A 17,480-nucleotide genomic window follows, 5' to 3' on the forward strand; every position below is an offset into this window, starting at 1 on the left:
AACCGTAACTTCATGAAACACCAATGTAAACGAAACGAGAACATGAGTCAACAATGGTCAACATCACTAAAAATGCCAGTATGGAACTACTAAATAAGCGTGTTGAAATCCTCCATGACATACTCAGACCTTGATCTACTTTATATTTCTAGCAGCCAAAATGTTATGATGGAAAAGCCTCATCATAAAACAGGTAAAAGGTGCAAAACACTTGTAATTCTATGGATTTGGACTCTAAGTCCATATATTAGTCCATAGTATATTAAAATTAGTAATGCATAAGGTCCGTATACTCAGGACTGCCACCAAGTAGGAATAGAAGACAAAATTCTAGAAAAGCTGAGAACAACAAGGAAGAGGTATATAATTTTAAAAACACTTTAATAGTAAGAGACAAATGGCAACTCACATGAATGGAGATAAAACAAGCACATCTATAAGTGAAAACATCACAGGAGCAGGATGGATGACCAGGTCACGATTCCTCCACTTCCCTGCTGGTCTTTGGGAAAAGCTATGGCAGGCACATCAGTGTGTGTGGATATCCCAAGATGGGGGCGGTGAGCTGTCAAAAGCCCCCGCTCATGGCTGTGCAAGGCATGAAGTCCTCGCTATTGTCAGAAACCATGAATCAGACTGAGACAGAAGTACAATTAAGATTTTAAAAAAAGGAAAAATAGGGACTTTGGGATTTTAAAGGCACCAAGTAAATTCAAGAGTATAGAGAGTAGTAGTTTTTTTGTTTTTTATATAAATTTATTCGAAATATGAAAAAACATACATAATAGGATAGTTAAAAGTTTTGACACAGAAAATGTATCCACACATATAAGGATCTACCTCAGCATTACATCACAGATCAGATAATATCATTCAAAATATATATATATATACAGGAGATCTTATCACCCAAAGACATATAGATTAGCGTATGTAACCGCTATGGTGATGAGCTGATGTAGCATCCACAAAACTTGCCCGACATGTTTCGCGTTATTAGAAAAAGGCTTCTTCTGGAGCGCGAATATAAACACTCTTAAAATTTTTTCTAATAATGCGAAACATGTCGGGCAAGTTTTGTGGATGCTACATCAGCCCATCACCATAGCGGTTACATTTCAGTCCGTTTCAGTCAGTTCATTTCAAAGTGCAGCGGACTGGCACACACACGACCGGATTGTCCGCTGAAATGCGAGTCCGGCGGACAGATTGGAGTGCCACTGGATTGTTTGATCGTGTGTATGAGGCATAACTGCTACAGCTACTGATTCCATGATATGCATCAATGAAAACCTTCACAGACAAACATACTACTCAACAGAACAATTTGTTTTACTTCTACACTTTTTGTGGCATAGGGAACTTGTCTTCCTGTGGTTAAGAGACCTCATCTTTCTCAGCAAATTATATGGAACATCCCTTTGAGCTACTGAATTTTTATTGTGATCATTTCAAAGCCTATGATACTGATTAACAAAATTTCCCACATCTAGGGATTCCAAACACATGGGACTCTAAGGATTTTTAACTGAGTATATAATATATATATCACTCCTTTTTTCAAAATTACATTTCTTGAACAGGTGATACAGAAATATCCTGTATATCTATCTGATTCACGTGTATCACAGTTTCTACTAATAGTGCATGTATTATTTTCCTATTAAAAGCCAATATTCTGTTTGCTTGTAATTTTGACATAACATTTTTTATCATTTTCAATTTAAAAATAAATGTTAATGAATTTACTTTGATATTTTAAGTACCTTACTTCATTTTCATTAGTTCTTAAAACACACCTTTTATATTTACAAAAATAATGCATAAAATTGAGTAATCTGGACAAAATTTTTAAGGTATGTGCAGTTCCATATTCTAATTGAGTTACATTTACTTAAAAAAAATGTCTTTTCATTTGACTGAAATTGTGGGACGCATATGTTTGCCAAACGTGCAACCGCTTGAGTTTTGATGCTGTATATTTTAAAGTTTGACATCTTTTGGAACTTTTAAAGCCTGTACAAGGCAGTTTCCATATGGAATTTTTCCAAGTCACTAAAAAGCCATGCAATGCCATTGAAAGGTAAGGATGAACATTGAACAAAGTATCGTTCACATGCTTTAAATGTTGCTTAACATACCATCCAAAATGTTTTTTTTATTTGCAGATTAATATACTGTACTATATTAAATGGACATAGGTCCATTGTATGCACCTATTGAGACAACTCACTTTACATGCGCTTACTGCATGTGGCAGAATGCAATCAAGATGCAAGGTAAGGGGCCGCCAGCTGTTAAGCTTAAAAACTATTTTGTGGCACAAAAATTGAGCTTTATAGCTGATGAAACCTCTCCCACTTTGCACCACATGTTATTATATATTTTTTTAATTATACAATTTGTTTGTGCTGATTTGTACCACAGAAACAAAATTTCTGTTTGTTCGGTTTTTGAGATATTGGACATTCAACGTTATATTAAGTAACCTAAAGCCCCACCCACTTTGGATTATGTTATTAAATTTTTTTTTCATATAGCACTCTCATTTTGTATCAGAAATTATGATTATGGAACTCATTTATGCTTCTAGCCTAAGCTACTCTGAAAATCTAAAATATATTTTTGAAGTTTTTCAGAAGATCATTTTAGAGCTAGATGTGGAGAATCTATCTTCAAAAGGTCACACTTTAAGTGCTTGGTGACCAGCAACCGTTATTATACTGCAGCAGGTTGGCTCTCCTACGCAAACCGCCCTAGGTTTATATTGGTCTGGCCACAGGGAGCATGCCCGTGTGTCCGGCGGATATGATGTCTGCCGGTGACCCACGATCGCAGTATACAGAGGCACAATGGGGATCTGCCTACGTAAATAAGGTGATTCCCTGTTCTGTCAGATGACGTGTGAGAGATCTTCTGTTCCCAGTGATTGGAAAAAGCTATCTCTGTCATGTCCCTGGTAGCCCATCCACCCTACAGTTAGAACACCCCCAGGGAACAAACTTAAAACCTTGATCACCCTCTAGTGTTAACCCCTTCCCTGTCAGTGTCATTTATACATTGATCATTGCATTTTTATAGCACTGATCAATGTAATAATGTCACTGGTCCCCAAGAAGTTTGATTTTGGGTCAGATTTGTCCGCTGCAATGTCACAATCCAGCTAAAATTTGCAGATCACTGCCATTACCAGTAAAGACAATAAAGAAAATAAAAGCCCCTAAATCTATCCCATAGTTTGTGGATGCAATAACTTTTGCGCGAACCAATCAATATACGCCTATTGCAATTCAAAAAATATGTAGAAGAATATATATATATGGGCCTAAACTGATGAATAAATTAGTTTTTTTATATTTTTTGGGGGATATGTATTATAGCAGAAAGTAAAAAAAATATATTTTTTTTTAATTTATCAGTCCTTTTTGGTTTATTGTGCAAAAATAAAAAATCGCAGAGGTGATCACATACCACCAAAAGAAAGCTCTGTTTGTGGGAAAAAAATTACATACGTTTTATTTGGGTGCAGTGTCGCATGACCATGCAATTGTCAGTTAAAACTACGCAGTGCTGTATTGCAAAAAATAGCCCGTCATTAAGGGGGCAAATCCTTCCGGGGCTAAAGTGGTTTAAGTGCAAATTACTTTCCTAAAAGGCTTAAAAAAAGTTAATACATTCTGTATTCTATGTTTTTTACAGATATACTGTATATACATGTTTGTGTTTCAGTTTGATTTGTTAGCTGAGAAAGAGGCATTTTTAAAAAAAATGTTTACATTTACATTTGATGCTGCTTTAATAATATTACATGTGTAGCACTTTATAAATAATAAATGTTAATTTGTTTTGAAAGCCCATTTCATGAGACTATTCCTTTTTAAAAAAAAAAACATGTTATTGTATTATTTTTATATAAAAACCTTCAAACATATATCAAATACATTTAGAAAATTAGTTATACTAACCTAAAAAAAATTGAGTAAGTTACAAGTCAATATCACAGGAAACTAAGCAACTAATTAACTAAGTAATAGGGCAGCACGGTGGTGTAGTGGTTAGCATTCAGCAGCAAAAGGGCCGCTGGTTGGAATCCTGACCATAACACTAACGCTCTGCAGTTTGCATGTTGTATCCCATGCCTATGTAGGTTTCTTCCCACACTCCAAAGACATGCTGGTTGGGTAATTGGCTCCTGTGTAAGTTGGTCCTAGTATGTGTATGAATGTGAGCTAGGGATCTTAGATTGAAAGATCCTTGAGGGCAGGGACTGATTGGAACATACAATGTATATGCAAAGCGCTCCATAAATTGACAGTGTTATAGAGGTACTTGAAATAAATAAGTTAATGTATGTGTTCCTAGCTTAAGCTTTTCTTTAAACTGGAAAAATTGAGTTGGCATTACTTGAACCTATGGTCTATAAACTGGCAAAAATGTAGTTGGCTTTACTTGAACCTTTACTTAAAACAACAAAGTTGAAAACATGAAAAATCTAACGAGTCAGACAACAATAAGTTTAATTGATAGTACTTAAGAAGCTGATGCAAACAGTTGCCTCAATATTTTTGAGTAGACCCAGCACAATATCATGTTTTATACTGTAATTAGGATTAGCCATTTAGGCTAGGATTTATTACGACTATTTTATATTAACCAACTAGTTACTAAAATGGACAGACACAGGGCTATAGTTAAAGTACATCCAATTCCAAAAATCAAACTCATAATATTGCAGGTTTTCAGTGTTTAAATGAAGTGCCAGCTTTTTTTCCTTTTATTTTTATCTGGTAGTACTGTGAATACCATACTCCCTCCTCCACTCCATGGGGCAGACAGAGAGTGTAACCCTACACCACTCTTTACAAAACAAGAAAAATTTTGGGTTTAGATACACATTACTTGATTGCCATGTTGTATCTGTGAATGTTTTACTCTGTTCAAACATCTCAGTTCATATTGCATTAGTATGAAGGAGATGACTATGTCTGAACATGTTACTATATTTTAGTATATATCAGTATTTTGGAAATCAGAAGATGAAGCCTATTTCAAAGTCATACTGAATTATTATGTTCTTCATGAACATGTCAGAAAAGCCATATTTGAGGACCTGACAGCTGCTATAGCTTATCAACTTTTCGATGGTTTTAAGTAGGTGGAACAACATAGATAATGGGGTTGCTATTAGTTCAGGGGGAGTAATGTAGAGCATTAGTGCCCATCTGTCCAGTAGAATATAAGACACTTGTGCTAGTCAGTTTCAAGAGGGTTGCGTAGGTCAAGGACTGTCAGTCATCAAGTGTGGTGTGTGCCCTCCAGGATGAAATCAAATGTATTTTTTGTACAGATATGGGATACCTGCATGTGGCATTTTTGATACCAAGGATTCTCTGGATAAGCATGTATTGATTTTACAGCAGTCACATAGAAGGCTTTATGATGGAGCAAACAAATTTAAGTGTGACAACTTATTTCATTATAATCGGGTTCTCAGACTTTCCTGTCTTACAGACTGTAATATCATTTCTGGTTCTTTTTGCTTATCTTGTCACTGTCAGTGGCAACATGACAATTAGTGATGGACGAACTTCCGACGGGACGTTTCGCGAACGCGAAACGCGAACGGACACAAACGTTCGCGAAAACGACCGTTCGCCGCGGGCTCCATTGACTTCAATGGGAGGCGAATTTCGCAAACCTTTAGGTCGAATTTGCGGCCACGGGGTAATTATTAGGGGGTAGCACGTAGTCCCACCACCTGGACAATAGCATAATACATGTATGAGGTGAATTTGGGATCGATAACTACAAGCATTTTTTTTTTATTTGGGAAATTGTTCTGACAATTCAGGACTATGGAGCTAATGAAGGCAATGGAGGAGAGGGAAGGTCAGGGACCAGGGTAGGCAAACAAGAGGGTGCAGGAGATACAGAGCACTGACAGCAGCACCGTAATACAGAGCACTGACATCAGCACCGTGACATACAGCGCTGACAGCAGCTCCGTGACATACAGCGCTGACAGCAGCTCCGTGACATACAGCGCTGACAGCAGCTCCGTGACATACAGCGCTGACAGCAGCTCCGTGACATACAGCGCTGACAGCAGCTCCGTGACATACAGCGCTGACAGCAGCACCGTGACATACAGCGCTGACAGCAGCTCCGTGACATACAGCGCTGACAGCAGCTCCGTGACATACAGCGCTGACAGCAGCTCCGTGACATACAGCACTGACAGCAGCTCCGTGACATACAGCGCTGACAGCAGCTCCGTGACATACAGCGCTGACAGCAGCACCGTGACATACAGCGCTGACAGCAGCTCCGTGACATACAGCGCTGACAGCAGCTCCGTGACATACAGCGCTGACAGCAGCTCCGTGACATACAGCGCTGACAGCAGCTCCGTGACATACAGCGCTGACAGCAGCTCCGTGACATACAGCGCTGACAGCAGCTCCGTGACATACAGCGCTGACAGCAGCTCCGTGACATACAGCGCTGACAGCAGCTCCGTGACATACAGCGCTGACAGCAGCTCCGTGACATACAGCGCTGACAGCAGCTCCGTGACATACAGCGCTGACAGCAGCTCCGTGACATACAGCGCTGACAGCAGCACCGTAAGCAGCCCCAGGAGGAAGTCAGCACAGCACAGGGATGGTGTGATCCCCTCATAATAAGAACCCCCAGGAGGAAGTCAGCACAGCACAGGGATGGTGGGAGCCCCTCATAATAAGAACACCCAGGAGGAAGTCAGCACAGCACAGGGATGGTGGGAACCCCTCATAATAAGCAGCCCCAGTAGAAATATGACACCGCTCAACCTCTTCAAAGAGGAGGGTAGGGGCATATAGTACGGTGTGCTTTTTTGGGTCAGGGAAGTGAGCCAAATGAATTAAGAAGGTCTGTGTGCTTGATTCCAAAAATTGTTTATAGACATATACATGGTCTACTGATCACATGTGTTGAATTCCTCCGAGATCCATGCCTCATTCATTTTTAGAAATGTGAGGTAGTTAACACTGTGGTGAGCTAGGCGAGTACGCTTATCGGTCACAATCCCCCCTGCTGCGCTGAACGTCCTTTCGGACAGGACACTGGATGAGGGGCAAGCCAACAGTTCGATTGCAAATTGGGCAAGCTCTGGCCAGAGGTCAAGCCTGCCCACCCAGTAGTCTAGGGGTTCATCACTCCTCAGAGCGTCCACATCGGCCGTTAACCCAATGTAGTCGGACACCTGACGGTCTAGGCGTTCCCTGATGCTGGATCCGGATGACACCTGTCGATGGGTCGGCTGAAAGAATGACCTCATATCCGAAGTCACCAACACATCTTCAAACCGGCCTCTTCTTGCAGGCGCTGTTGGATTGGTACCCGCAAATCCTTCTCTGGGAGTGGGAATTGCTCCTCTGCCAGCGCACGCAAAAGCAGAATGCAGCATTTCTCGAAGCAAGGCCTGGAAGTGCTGCATTCTGACAGCCCTCTGCGACGGCGGTAACATTTCCGCCATTTTGTGTTTGTACCGGGGGTCTAAGTACGTTGCCACCCAGTACTGGTCCTTGACCCTCATGCTTTTTATACGGGGGTCCCTATTAAAACACTGGAGCATGAAGGCCCCCATTTGCACTAAAGTGGAAGCGGTGTGGTGGCCTGGCTCCTGCTCATCATCCAGGATAATGTCGTCCTCTTCATTCTCCTCTCCCCATCCTCGCACAACAGGGATCCCAGAAAGGTTTAAAGCATGCTCTTCTTGCTCCTGCTCATCCGCCCCGGCACCATCCTCCTCTGACTCCTCATCAGACTCCTGTTGTTGACTTGTCTCAGATAGAGTAGCCCCCCCTGGGAATTCATCCAGCATTGCGACTTCCTCATCTTCCCGCTCCTGCTCCTCCACAGCCTGATCAATGACACGACGCAATGCACGCTCCAGAAAGAAGGCATAAGGTACCATGTCACTGATGGCGCCATGGCTGCGACTGACCAGTTTGGTGATCTCCTCAAATGGCCGCAGAAGTCTGCATGTGTCGCGCATGAGCAGCCACTGGCGCGGTGAAAAAAAACCCAGCTCCCCAGAACCGTTTCTTTCGCAGAGTTCATACAGGTAGACGTTAACTGCACGTTTCTGCTGGAGCAGCCTATCAAGCATATAGAAGGTTGAGTTCCATCGCGTCGGGCAATCGCAAATAAGACGTCTGACCGGCAGATGGTGTCGCCGCTGAATGTCAGCAAGGCGAGCCATGGCCGTGTAAGATCTTCTGAAATGGGCCGAGATTTTCCTTGCCTGCCGCAAGATGTCCTGGACCCCAGGGTATTTGACAAGGAATCGCTGCACGACCAAGTTTAAGACGTGTGCCATGCACGGCACGTGCGTGATTTTGCCCTGTTTCAATGCGCTAAGCAGATTGGCACCGTTGTCACACACCACTTTACCAACTGTCAAATTGAGCGGTGTTAGCCACTCATCTGCCTGTGAACGCAAAGCTGAAAGGAGTGCCGGGCCAGTGTGGCTCTTTGCTTCCAGGCACAACAGACGCAGCACGGCATGGCAACGTCTCACCTGGCATGTGGAATAGGTTCTGGGGAGCTTGGGCGGTGCAGTGGAAGAGACGCTAGCAGCGGAAAAGGAGGAGGCAGCTGAGGAGGAGAGGGAGGAGGATGGAGTAGGAGGAGGAGAAGAAGAGTCAGGCCTGCATGCAATCCGTGGCGGTAAAACCAAATCTACACGGGTGCCACGGGTTACATGCTTGACGGCCGTCAGAAGGTTCACCCAGTGGGCAGTAAAACTGATATACCTTCCCTGCCCGTGTTTGCTAGACCACGTGTCTGTGGTCAGATGTATCTTGGCACCGACACTGTGTGCCAGAGATACATTCACTTGCCGCTGAACATGGCCATATAGCTCTGGGATGCCCTTCTCTGAGAAATACTTCCTTCCTGGGACCTTCCATTGTGGTGTTCCAATGGCCACAAATTTGCGAAAGGCCTCCGAGTCCACCAGTTTATATGGCAGTAGTTGGCGGGCTATGAGTTCTGACAAGCCAGCCGCCAACCGTTGGGCAAGAGGGTTATCCGGCGTCATCATTTTTTTACGCTCAAACATTAGGCCCACGGAAGCCTGCCTTTTTGCAGAAAAATGTGAGCTTGGCGTGATGGAAGGTGGAGTGGAGGACAATTGTGAGGAGAGAGGAGAAGGAGAAGTAGAAGACGAGGCTGGACGGTGAGAGCCTGCAGTGTGGCTTTGTGTGTTCCGTTGCTCCCACTGGGCTCGGTGATGGCTGCTCATGTGCCTTCTTAAGGCGGTCGTCCCTAGGTGAGTATTGGGCTTACCGCGACTAACGCGTTGACTGCAAAGATTGCAGATGGCAACGCTATTGTCAGCAGCGGACACGTTAAAAAAAGCCCACACTGCGGAGCCATGTGCCGGTGTCCTGGGAGCGCCAGATGTGACCGTACATGGTCGATGACTCGCTCCTGATACATTTGCAGTCTGCTTTGTCCCTGCTGTGCAATGTAAGTCATTGCTGCTTCTCCTCCCTATCTGCTGGTCCATATCTCCCTCTGAACTCCCCTCCTCTTCCTCTCTTGTGGGCACCCACGTGACATCACTAGACACGTCATCATCAACGTCACCTTCCCCACCGCTATAAGTAGAGTAGGCAGCAACACCGGGGACCAACCTCCTCCTTGGGCTGATCTGGGTACTGGCGTCAGACTGCTGAGTAGCGCTTGTTGCTACCTCCTCTTCCTGATCCAATACCAAGAGTGGCTGCGCATCAGAAATGTCCTCTTGATATGGATCGGAAAATAATTCCAGTGACTCAAGCGGAAGGTATGTGGTGGTGGTGGTGGTGGTCGTGTTGTTGGTGGTAGTGTCTTTGGGGGTGCACATAGCAGAGAGTGAAGAAGAGGGTGCAGATCGAGAGGATGAGGAGGGTGCAGAAGAGTAAGGCTGAGCGAGCCACTCAACCAAGTCTGGTGCATCCTTTAAAGTAATTGAACGCACCTTCTGCAACTTCCCACTTTGGCTCAAGCCTGTTGCTCCTGCCCTACCCCTACCACCCCTGCGGAAGGGCCTGCCTCTTCCTCTGCATGTCATTTTTTAAATGACCCTGTGACAAAACTCTTAGTCCCTATACCGCTGAAGGACTGCTGCAGTATAGGTGAGCGGTCAGCAGTGGTGCACGTCAACCCTATCTATTGTGGACCTATAGCGGTCCTTACAGAACAGCAGACTGTACCGCACTCAAGCCTATGTACCGTAGCACCCTATACCAAGTTACCAGTCCTTATAAGAACTTTTGTGGACCAAGCAGGTTGTGTATTAGTGTTTAGCAGACTGTACGTCAGTCCCTATACCGCTGAAGGACTGCTGCAGTATAGGGCAGCGGTCAGCAGTGGTGCACGTCAACCCTATCTATTGTGGACCGATAGCGGTCCTTACAGAACAGCAGACTGTACCGCACTCAAGCCTATGTACCGTAGCACCCTATACCAAGTTACCAGTCCTTATAAGAACTTTTGTGGACCAAGCAGGTTGTGTATTAGTGTTTAGCAGACTGTACGTCAGTCCCTATACCGCTGAAGGACTGCTGCAGTATAGGGCAGCGGTCAGCAGTGGTGCACGTCAACCCTATCTATTGTGGACCGATAGCGGTCCTTACAGAACAGCAGACTGTACCGCACTCAAGCCTATGTACCGTAGCACCCTATACCAAGTTACCAGTCCTTATAAGAACTTTTGTGGACCAAGCAGGTTGTGTATTAGTGTTTAGCAGACTGTACGTCAGTCCCTATACCGCTGAAGGACTGCTGCAGTATAGGGCAGCGGTCAGCAGTGGTGCACGTCAACCCTATCTATTGTGGACCGATAGCGGTCCTTACAGAACAGCAGACTGTACCGCACTCAAGCCTATGTACCGTAGCACCCTATACCAAGTTACCAGTCCTTATAAGAACTTTTGTGGAACAAGCAGGTTGTGTGTTAGTGATTAGCAGACTGTACGTCAGTCCCTATACCGCTGAAGGACTGCTGCAGTATAGGGCAGCGGTCAGCAGTGGTGCACGTCAACCCTATCTATTGTGGACCGATAGCGGTCCTTACAGAACAGCAGACTGTACCGCACTCAAGCCTATGTACCGTAGCACCCTATACCAAGTTACCAGTCCTTATAAGAACTTTTGTGGAACAAGCAGGTTGTGTGTTAGTGATTAGCAGACTGTACGTCAGTCCCTATACCGCTGAAGGACTGCTGCAGTATAGGGCAGCGGTCAGCAGTGGTGCACGTCAACCCTATCTATTGTGGACCGATAGCGGTCCTTACAGAACAGCAGACTGTACCGCACTCAAGCCTATGTACCGTAGCACCCTATACCAAGTTACCAGTCCTTATAAGAACTTTTGTGGAACAAGCAGGTTGTGTGTTAGTGATTAGCAGACTGTACGTCAGTCCCTATACCGCTGAAGGACTGCTGCAGTATAGGTGAGCGGTCAGCAGTGGTGCACGTCAACCCTATCTATTGTGGACCGATAGCGGTCCTTACAGAACAGCAGACTGTACCGCACTCAAGCCTATGTACCGTAGCACCCTATACCAAGTTACCAGTCCTTATAAGAACTTTTGTGGACCAAGCAGGTTGTGTATTAGTGTTTAGCAGACTGTACGTCAGTCCCTATACCGCTGAAGGACTGCTGCAGTATAGGGCAGCGGTCAGCAGTGGTGCACGTCAACCCTATCTATTGTGGACCGATAGCGGTCCTTACAGAACAGCAGACTGTACCGCACTCAAGCCTATGTACCGTAGCACCCTATACCAAGTTACCAGTCCTTATAAGAACTTTTGTGGAACAAGCAGGTTGTGTGTTAGTGATTAGCAGACTGTACGTCAGTCCCTATACCGCTGAAGGACTGCTGCAGTATAGGTGAGCGGTCAGCAGTGGTGCACGTCAACCCTATCTATTGTGGACCGATAGCGGTCCTTACAGAACAGCAGACTGTACCGCACTCAAGCCTATGTACCGTAGCACCCTATACCAAGTTACCAGTCCTTATAAGAACTTTTGTGGACCAAGCAGGTTGTGTATTAGTGTTTAGCAGACTGTACGTCAGTCCCTATACCGCTGAAGGACTGCTGCAGTATAGGGCAGCGGTCAGCAGTGGTGCACGTCAACCCTATCTATTGTGGACCGATAGCGGTCCTTACAGAACAGCAGACTGTACCGCACTCAAGCCTATGTACCGTAGCACCCTATACCAAGTTACCAGTCCTTATAAGAACTTTTGTGGACCAAGCAGGTTGTGTATTAGTGTTTAGCAGACTGTACGTCAGTCCCTATACCGCTGAAGGACTGCTGCAGTATAGGGCAGCGGTCAGCAGTGGTGCACGTCAACCCTATCTATTGTGGACCGATAGCGGTCCTTACAGAACAGCAGACTGTACCGCACTCAAGCCTATGTACCGTAGCACCCTATACCAAGTTACCAGTCCTTATAAGAACTTTTGTGGAACAAGCAGGTTGTGTGTTAGTGATTAGCAGACTGTACGTCAGTCCCTATACCGCTGAAGGACTGCTGCAGTATAGGGCAGCGGTCAGCAGTGGTGCACGTCAACCCTATCTATTGTGGACCGATAGCGGTCCTTACAGAACAGCAGACTGTACCGCACTCAAGCCTATGTACCGTAGCACCCTATACCAAGTTACCAGTCCTTATAAGAACTTTTGTGGAACAAGCAGGTTGTGTGTTAGTGATTAGCAGACTGTACGTCAGTCCCTATACCGCTGAAGGACTGCTGCAGTATAGGGCAGCGGTCAGCAGTGGTGCACGTCAACCCTATCTATTGTGGACCGATAGCGGTCCTTACAGAACAGCAGACTGTACCGCACTCAAGCCTATGTACCGTAGCACCCTATACCAAGTTACCAGTCCTTATAAGAACTTTTGTGGACCAAGCAGGTTGTGTATTAGTGTTTAGCAGACTGTACGTCAGTCCCTATACCGCTGAAGGACTGCTGCAGTATAGGGCAGCGGTCAGCAGTGGTGCACGTCAACCCTATCTATTGTGGACCGATAGCGGTCCTTACAGAACAGCAGACTGTACCGCACTCAAGCCTATGTACCGTAGCACCCTATACCAAGTTACCAGTCCTTATAAGAACTTTTGTGGAACAAGCAGGTTGTGTGTTAGTGATTAGCAGACTGTACGTCAGTCCCTATACCGCTGAAGGACTGCTGCAGTATAGGGCAGCGGTCAGCAGTGGTGCACGTCAACCCTATCTATTGTGGACCGATAGCGGTCCTTACAGAACAGCAGACTGTACCGCACTCAAGCCTATGTACCGTAGCACCCTATACCAAGTTACCAGTCCTTATAAGAACTTTTGTGGAACAAGCAGGTTGTGTGTTAGTGATTAGCAGACTGTACGTCAGTCCCTATACCGCTGAAGGACTGCTGCAGTATAGGTGAGCGGTCAGCAGTGGTGCACGTCAACCCTATCTATTGTGGACCGATAGCGGTCCTTACAGAACAGCAGACTGTACCGCACTCAAGCCTATGTACCGTAGCACCCTATACCAAGTTACCAGTCCTTATAAGAACTTTTGTGGACCAAGCAGGTTGTGTATTAGTGTTTAGCAGACTGTACGTCAGTCCCTATACCGCTGAAGGACTGCTGCAGTATAGGGCAGCGGTCAGCAGTGGTGCACGTCAACCCTATCTATTGTGGACCGATAGCGGTCCTTACAGAACAGCAGACTGTACCGCACTCAAGCCTATGTACCGTAGCACCCTATACCAAGTTACCAGTCCTTATAAGAACTTTTGTGGAACAAGCAGGTTGTGTGTTAGTGATTAGCAGACTGTACGTCAGTCCCTATACCGCTGAAGGACTGCTGCAGTATAGGGCAGCGGTCAGCAGTGGTGCACGTCAACCCTATCTATTGTGGACCGATAGCGGTCCTTACAGAACAGCAGACTGTACCGCACTCAAGCCTATGTACCGTAGCACCCTATACCAAGTTACCAGTCCTTATAAGAACTTTTGTGGAACAAGCAGGTTGTGTGTTAGTGATTAGCAGACTGTACGTCAGTCCCTATACCGCTGAAGGACTGCTGCAGTATAGGTGAGCGGTCAGCAGTGGTGCACGTCAACCCTATCTATTGTGGACCGATAGCGGTCCTTACAGAACAGCAGACTGTACCGCACTCAAGCCTATGTACCGTAGCACCCTATACCAAGTTACCAGTCCTTATAAGAACTTTTGTGGACCAAGCAGGTTGTGTATTAGTGTTTAGCAGACTGTACGTCAGTCCCTATACCGCTGAAGGACTGCTGCAGTATAGGGCAGCGGTCAGCAGTGGTGCACGTCAACCCTATCTATTGTGGACCGATAGCGGTCCTTACAGAACAGCAGACTGTACCGCACTCAAGCCTATGTACCGTAGCACCCTATACCAAGTTACCAGTCCTTATAAGAACTTTTGTGGAACAAGCAGGTTGTGTGTTAGTGATTAGCAGACTGTACGTCAGTCCCTATACCGCTGAAGGACTGCTGCAGTATAGGGCAGCGGTCAGCAGTGGTGCACGTCAACCCTATCTATTGTGGACCGATAGCGGTCCTTACAGAACAGCAGACTGTACCGCACTCAAGCCTATGTACCGTAGCACCCTATACCAAGTTACCAGTCCTTATAAGAACTTTTGTGGAACAAGTGAGTTGTGAATGTTTAGCAGACTGCAGCAGAAGGGCAGCAGTCAAGTATAATATCCTTTCTATATTTGGAAGAAAGAATATTATACATGTACAAGCCTATTACTGTACCACTGATACCAGTCCTGAAAAGAACCTTTGTGGAACTAATAATAACAGCAAGTCTTTAAAATTACCCTCACTGCCTGACACACTGCTTCCTTCCTGTCCCTATACAAATTGGCAAAAAAAGAGAACGATTAGTGGTTACTGGAACAGCTCTTTTGTGGACCTTGATAGTAACAGCTAATGATGATGATGATGATGATGATGATGAAAGACTAATCTGGCTGTCCCTGTAGCATACACCGTCCTTTCCCTTTCTCTAAACTAACAAAAGACACTCAGGCTGCTGCAAGAATCAGCAGCACAGCAAACCTATCAACACCTAACACCTATACCAGTCCTGAAAAGAACTTTTGTGTACCAAATAGCTAGTGGTTTATCTCTCCCTACTCCACACAGGAACCTGTCCCTATCTTAACAGAAGAAAGAATGTAAAATGGCCACCGGATCGGGTGTATTTATAGGTTAGGGGGAATGTACAAGTGTCCATGTGCTGTCATGTCTCAATTGGCTGTCCTGTATCACATGATAAACGTGTCACCAAAGGTTAAAGTTCTTGTATACATTAAACACGTAAGTCCGCCGCGGCGAACGACGGAAAAAGGCGTTCGAACGTGCGGACCGCGAATGTCGGAAATTCGCCGCGAAACGACCGCCGGGCGAACCGTTTGGCCATCACTAATGACAATTCTTCTACTGGTCTGCCAAGATCAACACCTTCACACCCCTATGTATTTTTTTATATGTAACTTGTCTATTTTAGACATTTGTTGCTCAACCAACAATCTACATAATATCCTCATCAGTTCAGTAACAAGAGACAACACCATTTCTATTGCTGGTTGTTTAACACAGATCTTTATATTTATATCCTTAACATGTGCCGAGTTGCTTATTTTGGCAGCCATGAGTTACGATCGCTATGTAGCTATATGCAGCCCTCTATATTACAACATGATCATGAACTTTCCAGTTTGTACCTTACTAGCGATTTCATGCTGGGTTTTAGGAGCCCTAGAAAGTATTCCAATTTTTTGGGAATTATTCAAGTTAACTTGCTTTAGATCAAACACCATCAACCACTTTTTCTGTGATATTATGCCAATAATGAAATTGACCTGCAGTGACACAACCTTCTTGGATTTTTATATTCTTACCTTAGGAGTTTTAGTTTCAGCTTTCTCTCCATTTCTATTCACAGTCATTTCCTATGTCTTCATCATTGTCTCTGTTCTGAAGATCAATTCCACAACTGGAAGACATAAAGCCTTCTACACTTTTTCTTCACACCTCACAGTCTTCATCCTACTGTACACAACTCTTGCTATCCAGTACCTGAGACCACATTCAGTAATCAACTTAGACTCCAATAAACTGGTATCCCTGTTAAACACAGCCACTGTACCTCTACTAAACCCACTTATTTACAGCTTAAAAAATAAGGATGTTAAAGAGGCCTTTAGAAGGAGAGTTAAAACTACCATTCTACAATGCAGTAGAAATTAAAAGAACAAACTAAAAACTTTCTGCGCCACTCAAATACCCGTGAGTAGACACAAATACATTCTCAAAAATTCTCACAATGGAGTAATAGACAGAAGAGAATACCCTATAGAGGTTCCAACCTTCCTCATACTTTGGCTGGAATTTTTTTTTTTTAAACTGTGGTCAAACTATAAACGTATGGCTAAACTATCACATGTCACATCATGTGATATCATGTGATGTAGGATGCCCATAGCAGTAAGACTGATACCCCTTGGAACATTATGTAAATACCTGTTTGTAATGATTAACCCCAGAAGAGCCGCTTGGTATAATTTGTTCTCTTGCGAAGTGTAGCCTACTAAGGAAGCCCAATCATGGGGTGTAATGCACCTAGGGAGGAGCCGAGCCCGTGATATCGCACTGCTGCAATTTTGATGTAGTGTGGTGAGCAGGCTGTTGACAGTTTCTATACAACACATTGCCATTTCATTCTTGTGAATGTATTTTTATTGTAAGGAAGTTTGAATACATTTTATAAAATGGAAAGCGCTACCGTATTTGCTGGCGTATAAAATGACCTTTTACATCGGAATTACACAGCCAAAAACCGGGGGTCGTCTTATACGCCGGGTGAAGAGGCCGCAAGATGGATGTGAAGCCTGCTGGGTGCTCGGTACCTGGTGAAGAGGCCACCAGATGGATGTGAAGCTCGTTGGGTTCTCGATATCGGATGAAGAGCCCGCCAGATGGATGTGAAGCCCGCCGATAGCTCTGTATTGCTGTGTGCATACAGTGTGCGCCGCTCAGCCAATCCTTGCTGGGTGATGCACTCTGTTGCTGAATGCAGAGCCTGTTGAGCCTGCTCGGATTGGAGTAACAACCTCTGCCAATCCGAGCAGGATATATATGAGTTGGAGCTGCGCAGGCTGATGATTTCACAGCCTCTACCAATCCGAGCAGGCTTTGCATCCATCAACAGATTAGTAAAATGCATTGCCTGCCGTGATTAGCTCAGCAGTGCACAATGTATGCTCACTGTATTCTGCAGTGTACCGGAACCATACAAACAAAAATCATATTACCATATACTGTACTATATACTGTACTATACTGTACTAACAAAGGTCATTGATTTAGATGGTGTTCCTCAGTGACAAGTTGACAAGCTTGCAG

At 44.8% G+C, this 17,480-nt stretch overlaps 1 protein-coding gene across 1 annotated transcript; it reads left to right on the forward strand.

Annotated features, from left to right (window-relative positions):
• The first annotated feature begins 5,386 nt into the window (after window positions 1-5,386).
• Window positions 5,387-17,068, forward strand: LOC143988731 (olfactory receptor 5V1-like). The gene is made up of 2 exons (XM_077488527.1): window positions 5,387-5,565; window positions 15,501-17,068. Exons 1-2 carry the CDS (start codon window positions 5,437-5,439, stop codon window positions 16,323-16,325), a joined length of 954 nt encoding a protein of 317 aa, XP_077344653.1. The 5' UTR covers window positions 5,387-5,436; the 3' UTR covers window positions 16,326-17,068.
• Window positions 17,069-17,480: the final 412 nt, after the last annotated feature.

Source organism: Lithobates pipiens, unplaced genomic scaffold (assembly GCF_037356315.1).
Source record: "Lithobates pipiens isolate NorthernLeopardFrog02 unplaced genomic scaffold, aLitPip1_a1.2 Scaffold_1, whole genome shotgun sequence".
In the NCBI taxonomy this organism is placed as follows: Eukaryota; Metazoa; Chordata; class Amphibia; order Anura; family Ranidae; genus Lithobates; species Lithobates pipiens.